Source organism: Sebastes fasciatus, chromosome 14 (genome assembly GCF_043250625.1).
Source record: "Sebastes fasciatus isolate fSebFas1 chromosome 14, fSebFas1.pri, whole genome shotgun sequence".
NCBI classification, from domain to species: Eukaryota; Metazoa; Chordata; class Actinopteri; order Perciformes; family Sebastidae; genus Sebastes; species Sebastes fasciatus.
The window spans coordinates 25597218-25612351 of record NC_133808.1 but is presented as its reverse complement, the minus strand read 5'-3'; the positions used below and the strand labels follow the sequence as shown (position 1 = coordinate 25612351).

The following is a 15134-nucleotide window of genomic DNA, read 5'->3' as shown; positions in this document are numbered from 1 at the left end:
CCTTTATCCATTGTGTGGGTGCACTGACTTCAAACCTGTGTTGTTTGGTAGTGTGTTTGCCTACAAGAGGACTCTAGAGACACTCTGTATTTGGATCAGTCTCATAAAACCAAATACGTCATGACTGTGTGTAAATAACTCTCTAGAATGTACATTTACTGCATGTCAGTGTGACTAGTATATTGATATGTTTGTATCCATGTGGACAGTGTTTGAGTGTTTCTCTGTCAGGTGTGTGAGTGACCTGTGGTGAATAATTTAGCTCTGGAAGGTGTCTCTAAGTGTCTCTCAATCAATTTTTTACAGCGCTGGCTCGATCCCAACAAGCCCGTCAGGAAACAGTTGAAAAGTAGGTGAAATCCGCAACACACCACCTTAACTAACAAGTCCAGAGTCAACAGAAAATCGTAAAGTAAAGGCGGTTCATTCAAGTCCAACGCGATTGCTTGAATTTCACAATTTACCAGCTGTTTGAAGCAGCAGTGAAGGTTAAAAATCCACCTCAAGCTAAAGTCTCTTGTCCACACTGATGATTTAAAATTCAGAATCTGCTGTAAGCAATGGTTCAACTTCATTTCAACTCTGCTCTTCCTTTTTGATAATGAGTAATAGAATTTGTAACATGTAGAGGAATTAAGAAGTAGCCCGAGTGAGAAACGCAGTCGTCCTCCAGCAATGATTGAACTGTGTTTCAACTCTGTATTTATGCTGAGTGATTGATTCATTGAGGAATAACCACAGGGATATTGTGTTTTACACACAGTACAGTTAGATTGGTGTGTTTGTAGAAATGTAGGCTTGCTTATTTTACACTTCGAGTCATTTATACCACTTTTTTATATCCTGTAACAGTTACAAAAAAAAGAAATTACAGTATAAAAGCTTACACTTACAGTTTGGATCCACTCACAGATCTGCCATGTTGTGTTTTCCCCTCTAATTGTTCGTTATTATTTTTCCAGGAGGGTCGCCCTATAACTTGAGCTTCAGAGTCAAATTCTTTGTGACAGACCCCGGTAAACTTCAGGAAGAATACACACGGTAAGAGTGTTCATTTTACAGAGAAAAAGACTGTTACAGTGGAAACCGCTTATAGTGATCACGGTTACAATGATGATAAAAAATCTCGGGAGAGAATCATTCCTATACAAACGCTGTTAAAAATAATTCAGTTATAACAATCAAGTAGTCCTCTTACAGTCTTCATTTTAGGTCTTTTTCATAAATGACAACATATGGAAAAACATTTCGAAACTACGTTAGACTACTCTCTGCCTGGATACCTGAGGCTGGTGCTGCATGCACATTGAGATCACGACGGGAAAAAAAGTCATTTTCTCTGAATAAAAAGCGAATGCACACAGGGAAAGCACCTGTGATTGAAGCCGCCCTTGTCAGGTGGATTGCTAATGCCTGGTCACGTAATGCCCCCCAAAGTGAGACTTTGCCGACCGGCGAAGAGCTCCGGCAAAGGGGCGCCGTTCTGCACACGGGCTTGCGCTATAGAGCCGGCGAAAAACAGCAATGCCTCACCCTTGGTGAGGGAAAAGGCAGGAGAATTTGCAGCGAGCCAGTAAAAAACGCTGTTTCATTACTTTGTATTCATGTAATAAATATACAAATGTCAATTAGATTGTAATCTGCATTAGAAATTATGCACAGCAACAAAATGTATTTTTTTAGAGCAGATGTATCATCAGATTAAACAGCTGGCTACCTGTTACTTCAGGAGGAATTTGTACAATTACTAAGAGTAGAGAAAAGAAATCATGCAAGAAAGAACATATTGTATAGTGTATTTAAAAAGTAAAGGTATGTCCTTTCTGTGGATGTTAAGTAAACACAGTAATGATATAAATAATGTTTTTATGATAACCAGGGCTCATTGTCTCGCTGACGCAGGCTCATTAAAGAAAATAAGACACCAGTGTGTTGTGCATCAAGGCTGTAAAGTGGACTCCAGCCCACAGTTCTGCAAACATAAGGTCTGCGTTCTACATAAACAACATGCAGAGGAGGCGTCACAGCGCCGTGTCGCCTCTTTTTTTTCCCGCCTGGTGTTTATTTCAGCATCTCAGCCGTGGCGTCGCTCTCTGAGTCTTATCAACAGTTTTTATACGGATCGTAACAGTGAATGGTGAGCCTCGGATCTGACACGCTGATCTGATGTATTGTACAGTCAAAACACGACAACAAACGCACTCCTGACAGCTTCGTCGACGATGTGTTATGACATCGGAGGTGTAGTCGGTACACAGCAACACTGGGCTAAACAATACTGATGATAACAATGGCTCCTTAAAGTATTGCTAGTAGTAGTAGGGTGATATTTTCAGTAATATAACTAGTCTTCCTTTATCATATCAGTTTACATGTACAGTATATATTGTTTCCATTGATATTTGTTATAAAAACACATGACAAGAAAAGCCCTTTCTTTCCCCTTTGCATTATTTCTGTTATGGCAAATTAGCTAAATTGTACTACTAATTAAACAAAGGCCTCTGCTGAAGGGCGTCCGTTCATTTTACATAACAGCCATCAGAAGTTTCACATTATAATCTGACCAGCAGGCATCTGTTGGCTGCTTGTCTCTACATAATATTCAATTTAAACAGCGGTAATAGTGCACTGGTGTCTTTTATCCTAATGCTGTGTGTTGTCCCCCCCTCAGGTACCAATATTATCTTCAGATCAAGCAGGATATAGTAACTGGAAGGTGAGTGTCGTCAATAGGTACTAGGTTTATTAGCGTTGGTGGACAGCGTTAGTGGGTCTAAATTCGGCCAAGAGGTGAATGACTGGAGAAAATATGAGTTTATATGCATACACATTAAGGCTGGGCGATATGGCTTATAAATAATATCTCAATATTTTTAGGCTATATAACGATAAACAATATATATCTTGATATTTTCATGTTTTCTCTAAAATAACGTGTTTGATTCAACTCTTTCATGAGTATGATCATACCAACGTAATCAACAAACTAATCTGAACACTCGGCGGTGTACTGTCAAATTGGTCTTTGGAAATGTATTCTTATTAAGTTTGACTAATTATTCACACAACTGAAATCCCAATTTTTCTCCGAAATACAGTCAGTCATTCATTTTATTTATTATTTTATATTTATTAACTTTGTTTTATTTCTTTATTTATTATTGGCTGACTGACTTATTAAATTTATGTTAAACTGTCTATCAAGTTCACCGGAAGATAACTATTATTTTGGAACCAGTTCTTACACGCCTTTACCGTAATGCCTAATATATACACGCACCCTCAAAACAACGTGACGGCTAGTTTAACCGTCTTTTTCAAACCTTTTCCAGCCAACATATATAAACTCCCTTTGGCGCGTCACTTCTTCCGCTCTCTCCAGGCTCTCTTCCTGTTCCCTGCTTCCCTCCGGATACAAAAACACACGCCTCACATGCACATCCATGCTCATACGCCACACACACTCACCCAGGAGAGTGTGTCTGTGAGAGGGAGAGAGCTGCGGGAGAAGCGAAACACTAAAGCGAGTCTCATGCCGGTGGCTTAAAAATATTACGTGACAATTAATATTTGTACTCGATGTTCGCAATATAGTCATTTCCCACGTAGAACAAGCCATAGTACATTGAGTATATTCAATATATCGCCCACCCCTAATACGCATACATACAAGCTCATTATTGTCAGTGATGATAAGCTTTACTGCTTTGTCTCTCTTGGGCTCTTTCAATATTTTGGTTTATCTTGTTTTTTTTCAATATTACTGTTATTATCAAAGATGAGTAATTGCAGTTTTGTATTGATCCAAGGCTGACTATCTGTGTGTCTCTTTGTGTGTGTGTGTGTGTGTGTGTTCCTGTGGTTTCCAGATTGCCCTGTCCACACAACACAGCCGCACTGCTGGCGTCCTATTCTGTTCAATGTAAGTAGCGCTCCCTGGATACATCCACTCTATACAGCGATGGAAAGGCAATTCATTAGGCCTCCCTTTAGCTCCACACACTGTTAAATGTAATGGCTGTGGTTGCTCCAGTGCATTTATAGCTGCTGCTCTGAAGCCATTATGATTCAATTAAGCTGTGTGGTGATATTTGATATTATTTGCAGTGATATAAATATTTAATGTGATTGTGGTTTTTGTTTTTTTTACAGTCAGACTAGTAAAAAATCTTCTTATTGGTCAAATATGGTAGAGAGGCGAATGGGAATGTGCTGTTGTGATTTAGCGTTTGGGTTAAAGGCTGACTGGGCCCCTCTGTCATCACAATAATGACTCCTGACACACTGCTCTGTCTGTCTGTGTCACTCGCTCTTTCTCTTTTACTGCTGCTCATTGTTGTCACGCAGCCTGTCTGTTTCTTTCTTTTATCTGTGTTTAGTCTGTCTCATCCCTTTCTGCTTATCCCTTTTTTTCACACTCACAACCCCCCCTCCCCTCCGCCCTCTCCCGCTTTCTGTCCTCCACCTCTCCTGCCATATTTTGTGGGGAATTTGTTACAGCTACAGTATATAGGTCAGAGAAGAGATTTGGCCTAGTCTACCACCATCATGACACTACTGCTTTTTACCCCCACACACACACACACACACACACACACACACACACACACACACACACACACACACACACACACACACTCTCTGTAGCTAGGTCCATGTCGTCACTTCTCTCAGTGCCAGCCCAGATTATGAAGATAAATGTTTGCTTTGGGGAAAACGGCTTGAAGCAGCTGCTATGCTGCTAATTCAGTTAGCTCGGCCCACTGATCACTCTAAATCCCACACTAAAGCTCGCATTCTCAAAACACCACAAATCCCACCCAGTAGACCTACATTCTTGTTTAAAATTGAACAAATACTGTCTGAAAACATAGCAACCACTTCCTTGGAAATAAGGCATTTTGGTTAAAGAGGATTTATTATGTTCATTTTCAGCTGCATTCTTGTATTTGGTTTTCTACTAGAACATATTTACATGGTTTAATGTTAAAAAAACAAAAACAGTCTGCTCTGATTGGTCAGCTGGCCCACTCTGTTGTGATAGGTCAACCAAACTAAACTCTTCGGACTCCACTCCAGCTCCGCTCTAACTAGCTTTGTTTGAGGGCGTGCTAAACTGGCCGCTAGGCAGGTATTATGCAAGTATGTTACTTGGTGACATCACCACGTTACGGAAGAAAAGGCGGGACTTTAATCAAGGCGTTTCAGGCAGGTCAGGAGCAGTGATTCTGTGGGGGAGAGTATCTCCCTTTGGCATGGACTTTGTAACTTTGCAGACCTTTTACATGCACAAAAAACTATATAACACACTAAAGGCCCTTACACACCAGCTGACAGTCGGCCGGCGGACAGTATGGGGCCATCGGTGAGCGTCTGCCCTAAAGAAAAGGGAAAAAGCACAAAAACATAGTAGGTCCTCTATAAAACATCTTGAAATAACAATTGTTTTTTGTTTATTTTAAAGCGGTAGATATGAGCTTGTGTAATTCAGCTTTTCATCTATACAAAAAATGTTCATCAATAAACTTCTTTAAAGGCCTTTACACAAGATTAAGCAAGATGAATAAATGACACAAAAATAATGTGAAATACTCACTTTGCAAATATTATATGTCTAGGGCTTTTATTGTGAAAGATAAGAACGAAAGGAGTGGATCAGGTCTGTGCTGCCTTTGTCAAGGTTGAAAGGAGTAATAAAGTTTGCCGTCTTGGTTTGGACTTTCATAATCTTTATAAATAAAGGCGCAACTCAACCTGTTCCACACATTATGATTAGTTGATGGCATGCCTTTTTTCTTGGTGAGAAAGCTCAGAAAAATCAAACTTGTTCTGTAAAAGAATTACGCTTTTTCGCCATGTAATATTCACGTTCTGTGTGACTGTATTCATGACAAAAACAACAGTTCGAATAAAAATATATTGACGTGCAAATTAATCACACAAAAAAAATGCAGACGGCCTTAAAGCTGGATTTCATTGAGATGCATAATGTTGCTTTTGTGAATGTATTCATATTGATAGTGGTGAATGTTGGATACATTCAGTTTTTCTGTCAAATGGTAATTGTTATAAAGGAAAAGCATAAATACACACACACGCGCTTACACACTTGGACTAAATTACCCACAATGCACGTTAATCCATCATCACGAATGGAGAGTTGAATGTCTTGTTTGTGCTGCGTTGGTCAATAGCATCATTATAAGGAGCCTGAGCTGGAGCTAGTATCGATTTCACATCAATAGCTGAATACATAAAGAGAGCGATCAGGTCGTCAGCTGGTCTTTGAGCTTCATTGGTGTTAACATTGAACCTTGTTAAAGTAATAACTGCAGCATAAAGTAAAACTAACATTAGCCCACTGTTCTATGTAAGCTATCGACTGTACATAAATTTCTCCCTGGAGGCGTGTGCGCATCAATAAGCGGGTGAGCCTGAATTGATTCATTGATCAATACGCTTAGGCTAGCGGCTAGCAGGTTAGTCCAGGGGGGACTACTTGAGTAAATTGATGCTTTTGAGCTTCAACCGCTAGCTGGCGAGCTAATGGCTTTGGAGCTTCGCTTTGAGCTCCTCCTCTCTCTGAGGGCTCTGAACGCTGGTAGAGATCTGGGGATCATTTCACTCTTTATCTTTCTATCCTGTTATCTACAATCACTCCTTTCTTCATCTGTGAGTAAAACAGCTGTATGTTTGATCCTACTGTCTTTTGTTACTTTGAGCCACATTTAAATGCCTCTGGCCATCTGCTGTATGAAATATTCAATTCATTAGAAAAGAAACATCTACACTTGCCTTTTAGTTTTTTTGACATGTTCTTTAAGATATTTGTTGTATTCACACATGCACACAAATACCTCCACAGAGCCTTTATCTGTGACTTACTTTCTTTTCTCTGAGCGTTGATATAACATCAATCTCTCTCTGTCTCTCTCTCTCTAGCTGAGCTGGGGGACTACAGTGAAACGGAGCATACAGCCGGCTATCTGTCGGAGTTCTGCTTCATGCCCGCCCCTCCGCAAGACTTCCACAAAGAGGTCGCCAAACATCACCAGCAGCACAGGTACGCCGAGATACACAAAACAAAGCGCAGCACAGTAGTGATCCCACACACATTCAGAAGTAAAAAACACAAAAGGAACTGACACATTCTGCCGTGCATGTGGCAGGAAAATCACTCAAAAATGAATTGGTTTCCAGGCCTTGAACAGATTGCTCTATGTCCAGATAAAGTGGCAGTTCATCTTCACTGCAGAGACATTTGTTGCTGTTGGGGGTTGTGTCAGGAAGGACATCCAGCGTAAAAGCTATGCCAAATCAAATCTGAAACGCTGTTAGAGATCTGGGGATCATTTCACTCTTTATCTTTCTATCCTGTTATCTACAATCACTCCTTTCTTCATCTGTGAGTAAAAAAAGCTGTATTTTTGATCCTACTGTCTTTTGTTTTTTTACAGCCACATTTAAATTCCTCTGGCATTTAGTTTTTGACATATTCTTTAAGATATTTATTCACACAGTCTTATAGAGGTGGGAATCACCGAGGCCCCACGATACAATATTACCACGATACGGTATCATAAGTCATGATACGATCCTCTTGCGACTTTCAACATTTTGCGATACGCTGAGTATGCGATAAGATATATTTCGATTTATTACCTTTTCTTCAACTGCAAGTTATGCAGTTTGTCAACATCTGTTTTATCACTAAGATATCGTTTTCACTCTGTTCATCTCAGAGTTTTCATTCACAGATCTTGAGGTCAGAGGTCAAGAGACCCCTTTGAAAATGGCCATGCCAGATTATCCTTGCCAAAATTTAGCGTAAATTTGGAGCGTTATTTAGCATTTTTCCCGACAAGCTAACATGTCATGGTTATGGTAGGTTTTCCATTTTAATATGATACCAGTATCTTCACTCTACCTTTAAGACTGAGCCCCGCTACAACCCCTGTTAGACAGAATAGCATTGGATTGTTAAGAGGTTCATTAGATCGATACTTGACATCCATGTATCGCCTACCCCCCCCCACAATGTGACCATCTCTTTGGTCTGTGGCGATGATATTGTATTGTATATGTTCACACATTGAGGGCTGGTCTGTTAATTTGATTGTAAAAGGGTTGCATTGCCTGTTAACTCTGTTGAAAATCTGTAGTGACACAGTAACACAAACAGCTGTATTTGTTGCAGTAAAGTTGTTGGGTGTTGCGTCAGGAAGGGCATCCAGCGTAAAACCTGTGCCAAATCAAACATGTGGATCATCAAATCTCAGATGATCCGCTGTGGCGAGCCCTAACGGGAGCAGCCAAAAGACAAACAACAACAACGAAATGTGCATCATATTGAGACCTGTCAAATTAGTTAAATTATATATTGATTAATATGTAAGATTCACAACATACTGTTACGCTTACACATACGCACACTAATGATTTCTATGCCACAGTTTATCTGACCTTTTCCCTGCTGTTAATTCATTCATTATCTCTGATCGCTCATGTTTGTTTTTGTGCCCTTCCCTTCCTCTCTCCTTCTCCATATGTCTCTTTAACACACTCTTTTTTTCTTACCTACCCTGTCGTCATCGTCACTCCCTTTGCTCCCACACACATCCTCCCATCCCCATCTGTCTTTGTACCCGTCCCTTCTCTCTCCCTCTCAGTGGTCTATCTCCTGCCCAGTCAGAGTTTAATTATCTGAACACAGCACGGACGCTGGAGCTCTACGGGGTAGAGCTGCACTATGCAAGGGTAAGTAAGCTTTTATTCTGCGTTAACACTGGTCTGTTTTGGTGTGTTAAAGACGGCTGTACTGTATATACGTTTTGAGTTTCTGTGTTGCTGTTTGTCTAGTGCCTCATAGTTTTATTCCCAGCAAAAGTCATCCGACCTGTTAGACATGTGATCAATGATCTCACTCTGGCCGTCTCACTCCTCCCTCTCCCTGAGCAGTACTAGATCATGTAGTCCATCCGACCAGTGGTATCACAGTTTATATCATTAAGTCCCAATCTGTCACAACATGGTTGATCCAAGGCTGTTTTCATTCCCTCAGCAGATGAGAAGGAATGAGGAACAGGTTGGAGGAGCTGCAATGTGTACAGTTGATGTTGATGCCCACGTCTAGCAGAAATGCCACACATTTACATTCAGCTCTGACTGAAACAGCAACATATTGCTGTCTTAGTATTTCTATTGGATGACGGGCGATATGGCCAAATCTTTTATCACGGTATATGCCTTTTTATATCACGGTAACAGTATATACCAAATGTTCTATAAATTCAATTAAGAAATTATTTAAAACAGCCATACTTCATTACATTTGATTATTTTTTTCTTTTATTTGGAACTTCCATACAAAAAAAAAATAACTGCCTCACATGAGACAACACTTGAATTAAAAACAAAAGACTCCTGTGGTGACCTCTAGGGTAATCACAGCCTCGTGAAACTTTACAGCCACAAACTAGAGACCTAGAGCATTCAGAGGATGGATGGTGTTCCTAGGTAGATTTACAATAACGGGGTTTCTGAGAAGTTTACACAACAGAAGCGCTCGCCATCCCATCGCCGAAAAATGCAATTCTTGCAGAAATCTCAAAATGTCAAACGTTTTTTTTTTATACCAAATCACAGCATGGCTTTTTCTATGGTGTTCCTCAAGGTGTTGGTGACTTAATGTGCTATTTTGGAGGGATTATTGATAATTTCGATCAATTCTCAAGTGGAAAAAAGGTTAAACTTAGCACCAAATCGGTGTAACAAATGGTATCAATCCAAAAATAGCTGCAACAACTTATGAGACATAATAGATAATAATGTTCTAAACCCTTTCACAATTTATTTTAATTAATCAATTCATTCATTCATTTTTATTTCTGATTTATGACTAGAACAACTTGACACACAGTGCTGAGCTGCATCTCAAATTAATCTTCAGGTTCCCAGCTTTCAGATGATGTATACCACTTCTATGTAACATCTAGTGTTGACTTTTTATCTACCGCTGAACATCCCCTGTCCCCCACCCCTACCCTCTAAAAACAGAGGGTGGCATGGTAAAGGGTTAAACCCATTTATGGTATGTATGTATGCAGCAATGGAATAATCAAGAAAGAAACCATTCCTGTGGTCACCATCTAGAGCCATCATGAACAAAATATGTCAATCTGAGGTAGTTAACGGTCTCCAGGCTGGTTTTACAGTTTAGTCTATTTATAATTATTGATTAAAACTTTAAGATAATCAATTGTGTTGTCATCATAAAGCAGCACAAGAGGAACATGTTTCAGCTCTCTGTCATCATCAGTATCAAATTGCACATGCAGGATGTACAGCGAAGTACTGTATAAAATTACATTTCTAAATGAGATAATCAATAGGGACCAGAGTCGAAACATGTTAGAAAGTCTTCTTTTATTTTACCGTAGATGTCTATTGGACCCTGGCCTGATCCCGTCCTTCCTCACAAACTCTCTTCTGGTCCCACACAGATTCTTATTTCCATCTGTGTGGGTTTCTCTCAGTGTCTCATTAACCTCTACTCAGTTGGTAGCACTGAGGAAGCCTCTCTGTTTTTCTGCGTACTGTTGTTGTGTCTCTGTTCGGCTCTGCTTCACTACACACTCTCCTTTACACACTCTGTTTTCTCCTCTCCTCAGGACCAGAGCAACACAGAGATACTTCTTGGGGTGATGTCCGCCGGCATTGTTATTTACAAGAACAGGGTACGGATCAACTATTTCCCATGGTGAGTGACACACATATCATGCACACAACATAACAACGTGTCATTTAGTTTGCCGGTTCCAGGTGGGATTTGCATGTTGTTCCGCTGAGAGGTTACTTTCTCCAAAGTTGTAAATATGTGTTGAGGAAGGCAGAGTGAAGTTGTGGATGGTGAGGCAGCAGTTGTGGGTGGTTTTGGTGAGAACTTTGGGACCGGTGATGAGCATATCAGATTTGTCACAGTCCAGTTTTAGAGAGTTGGCTTTCGTCCACGATTTATTTTCAGTGAGGCAGTTTTGGGGTGAGTTGCAGTGGCGATGGATTTAGTGGATGTGTAATCATTGGTGCAGCAGCGGAAGTGGAGACTCTGGCCTTGTCCACACGTACATGGGTATTTTTGTAAACGTAGCTTTTTCTGTAAGTTTTGTGCTTTCGTCCACACCCAAATGGCTTTTGTAAAACTCCGGCCAGGTTGAAGATTTTCAGAAACTCTGTTTTCAATGTTGACATGTAGACAGGGAAAACCGAGGTTTGAGTGTGCACTGTTATCTCCTTTGTGAGGCGTCAGTAATGAAGTGACATGTTGTCCATCAGCAGCATTAAGACATCCATGACGTGGCCAAATAACCTGCTTTTTACATGTTTACACATAAATGTACAGTTACTCTTCCACTATATTGAGGAACAGAGGTGTCTACGGAGGTCACTGCTACTTATCCAATGCAACACTCCCACAACACAGACTCCGTCGCCTGTGTATGTGTGTGTGGCCCAACCTGCCCACTGGCTTGACAGTGCTTCAGTTGTGTTTTTGCGTTTTCATCTGGACAGAGATTTTTTTTTTTAGAAAACGCGCTTGTGTGAACGTGATTTTTTATTTTTTTTTAGAACAAAGGAAGAACGCTGTTTACAAAAATGACCATGTACGACTAGGCCTAAAGGCTCTGACACACCAAGCCAATGGTCCGGCGTCGGTGAGTGTCTGTCGGCCTAGTTTTCGCGACAGTGTCTTTCGGCCGATTCAGCATGTTGAATCCCATCGGTGAGAGAAATCACTCTGATTGGATGTTAAGCTTAAACGAATCAAGCCCGCAAGCAAGGTAGCTGAAAACCAACAGTTTCAGTGGAGCTACTCTGTAGGCAACAGCAGAAAACCTGGCAGCTCTCCGGTGTGAATAAGTAGAAAGAAAGTAGAAAACAACAAGCTTTCTCCATTGATATTTTCCTACTAAAAACACAGTCACTGTTAGCAGCTCCACTGTCTTTCTATGGACTAGAGATCACATCTCAGTCATTTCCCAGCCAGATTTCCCCTCAGCTGGGGAATCAAACTGGATGTTCTCGTCACAAACCCACCTCTCTGTCCATCAACCTGCTGGCAGCTCCACTTGAACCGCCTCCACGAACCCTTTTTGCTGAGAAATGTGCTGCGTAATATTTTGGTAGCCTCTCACATAGTGATTATTGACATTAAGCCTTAGTTGCTAGAATTATGCAGATGATTCCACCAGATTTTTCTAGGGCGAGGGGCTTTGTGTTGAACTAGGTTTCCTGGAAATATTACAGGCATCCAATCTGCTCGTTCTCCTTCTCTCTTTGTCCTCTTTTCACCTCTCTCTGTCTAATTCACTTACTCACATCACTCTTTATGTCTACTAGCTCTCGTTCTCTCTCCAAAGCATTGATTCTTGGAAATCTCCCATCCTCTGCTGCTGCACTGTGGGAGGCTAAATGTTAATGGGTGCCGGGGGTGGGATAGTAACTACTCAAATCCCTGTAACTCCGGAAGATAATTCACTCGTGTGTAGGCTTAACACACACACACACACACACACCCACACACACACACACCCTGACCAAATGCACATAGCAGCTGGTGTGTATGCGTGTGAACATCAGTGAACGTCTGACAACAGTAATGCCTACCACACACTAGGAGTTTGACACCCTCTCACATCTAAAGACAATGTGTCTTAAGTCACAGAGTTTTTAGACAATAATATTTTGCAAAGACTGGGGATCTTGCAGGGTCACTGTTTACAAGACTACAACTAGATTCCTTTTGATATGATGTCACATCCTGGTGGAAATTTACAAGAAAAAAAACTCGCCCCGAATGGGGCTACTTGCAATCTAACTTTAGCAACTGGAATGTTTGCCATTAACCTACAAGCTAACTGTATGTTTCAGCTGAAGATTGCTAGCTTCAATCATATAAATCGACACACACATGTATCTATGAGAGAAAGAGGGAGAACGAGTACTGCAGCCAGATTTATATGATTGTAGGCAGCTGAAACGTACGATTAGCTCGTAGGCTAATAGCAAACATTCCAGTAGCAAATGTACGAGGTCGTGAATACCACGAGAGGGGTTGCGTTCATATGGACTCTTCTCGTGAACGCTGTCAACACAACCCCATTTGAAGGCACCAAGTGGTTAGCTAGCTATAGCATATAGCACAACGGGGATTTCAAGAGCTCTAGCTTTTTTCCTTCTCCACTCTATCGTGGTACAAATGGGAGGACACGTCAAGGAGGGGAACTCTTGTTCACGCCACAACTCCACCCGTATCTCCATGTTTACTTTCTACCCCGTTTGCTGCTTCCTGTTTGGTGCTGGAGAGAGAGCGCACCTATTGGTTGTTGACTATGTTCGCGTCATCGAACTTACGATAATATTAAACTTCTTTGATTTTATCGGGAACGTCAAGAACGAGAAAAAGACTGACTAAAGACAGCTTGGACTGAGTTTTATGTTAATTTTACACTGAACCATCGAGCTCACAGGTGCGCGTCGCAACTCTAGCAAAACTCTTTTGATTTTATCCCGACATGACTGGACATATGTATGCGACAGTGAAATCGCTTGAAAAGTCGTTTGGTGTAAGGTCGGCATAAGATGAGTGTGGGATCATGTAAGGTTTTGTAGAATGAAGGGTTTTGTATTACTGCCATCATGGGGACCAAAGTCATAAATCTGGGGACTGGCCTCCCATTTGGGGTCAAACCATGAAATGTTTAGGGTAAAGACTTGGCTTTTGGTTAGGGTTAGGGTTAGGATAAGAATGAATCAATGCAAAGTCCTCCTCCGAAGTGGAGAAAAAACTGTTTGCTTGTGTGTGTGTGTCTGCATATCCAGTCAGCTGAGCTAAATTTAGAGACCAACAGTGGTGTCCCCAACAGCTGTCCACTGCCATGTGTGAGAAAGAGCGAGCAACACAATAGTCAGCAGTGTCTCTCCACCCTCACTGATTTTCTTCTCTCTTCTTCATGTTTTCTTTCTTCATCCTCTCTTAAACAAAGGCTCACTGTTTCTACATCTGTCCCTTCTCCTCTCTTCTCCTCACTGTCCCTCTCTTCTACTATAAACTGAACTGTAAGATACAGTAATGAAGGGTCAAGAGGGAGAGACATTTCGATTTTTTTGCCTCTTTCCTATTTCTGTTCACGGCAGCCTGACAAATGAGCCACACTTAGATGGGGCATGACTCACACTCTGCCTAAGCATGTGTGTGTGTGTGTGTGTGTGTGTGTGTGTGTGTGTGTGTGTGTGTGTGTGTGTGTGTGTGTGTGTGTGTGTGTGTGTGTGTTTGTCCATGCAAGAGTGTGTGAGTAAGTATGTAAAATATATTTAGCAGCAGCGAGCGATGAGTCACAGCAGCAACAGAGCTCTAGGAAGGGATTATGTTACTCTGCTTCTGCTCGTCAGCAGACCTCTTACTGCGGCCGCGTGTGTGGTCTACTGGTTCCAATATTATTTTATACCTATCTATAACTAGATAATACACAGATTGATGAGAAAGGATAGGCATCGTTGAACCATTGGGAGACTCCAGCGTGGTCATACTCTTCTCACCCTCCAGCTATGGAAGGAGGAACGGTTGGTCGGAGGTTGTGGGTCAGTGGGGATGTGACACATGGATCAGCTTACTTTCATTCATTGAGAAGTGTGCTTTTCTATTCTATTTATGATTCCTGAAAGTGAAGTGTGGACATGCTCTTCGTTTATCTACATGCCAGTCATGAATGCGTTAATTCACCTATAAAGTGCTAAGACTGTCGCAAAAACTGCATTATTGCAAGCCAGCTGCAGGGGGTGACGAGCAACCGCCACAACCGTTACGGTCAAGTTTTTTTCTTTTTTGAATTCTTTGCAATGGAAGTGCCGTGTATTTCCGCTATGCTACAAACGGCAGCAGCGTGACGAGGCGCTGGGCGTCTATTCTGCACGTTTGGTGTTTTTTCTGGTCGCAGAGTTGAGAAATGTTGAATTTTGGGTGAAACGCTGCGCTCGTCACTGTCACGTTTTACCCAGCCACCCAATCACAATGGAGGAGGGGCTGTACAAATACCACAGAATAACTCCTCTCCCCCCAAAAAAAGAAAAAGGTT

The 15134-nt window shown here is 41.4% G+C and overlaps 1 protein-coding gene across 6 annotated transcripts in view; it reads left to right on the top strand.

The window, feature by feature from the left end:
• The window catches only part of ptpn4a (protein tyrosine phosphatase non-receptor type 4a), an 84989-nt gene that overhangs the window by 49478 nt on the left and 20377 nt on the right, over positions 1–15134 (top strand). For all 6 annotated transcript variants that reach the window (XM_074657517.1, XM_074657516.1, XM_074657513.1 and 3 more), the window contains 7 exons: positions 307–349; positions 963–1041; positions 2675–2719; positions 3873–3925; positions 6946–7066; positions 8673–8760; positions 10674–10762. In XM_074657517.1, the coding sequence (XP_074513618.1) occupies positions 307–349; positions 963–1041; positions 2675–2719; positions 3873–3925; positions 6946–7066; positions 8673–8760; positions 10674–10762 (518 nt within the window). The remainder of the gene's footprint in view (positions 1–306; positions 350–962; positions 1042–2674; positions 2720–3872; positions 3926–6945; positions 7067–8672; positions 8761–10673; positions 10763–15134) is intronic.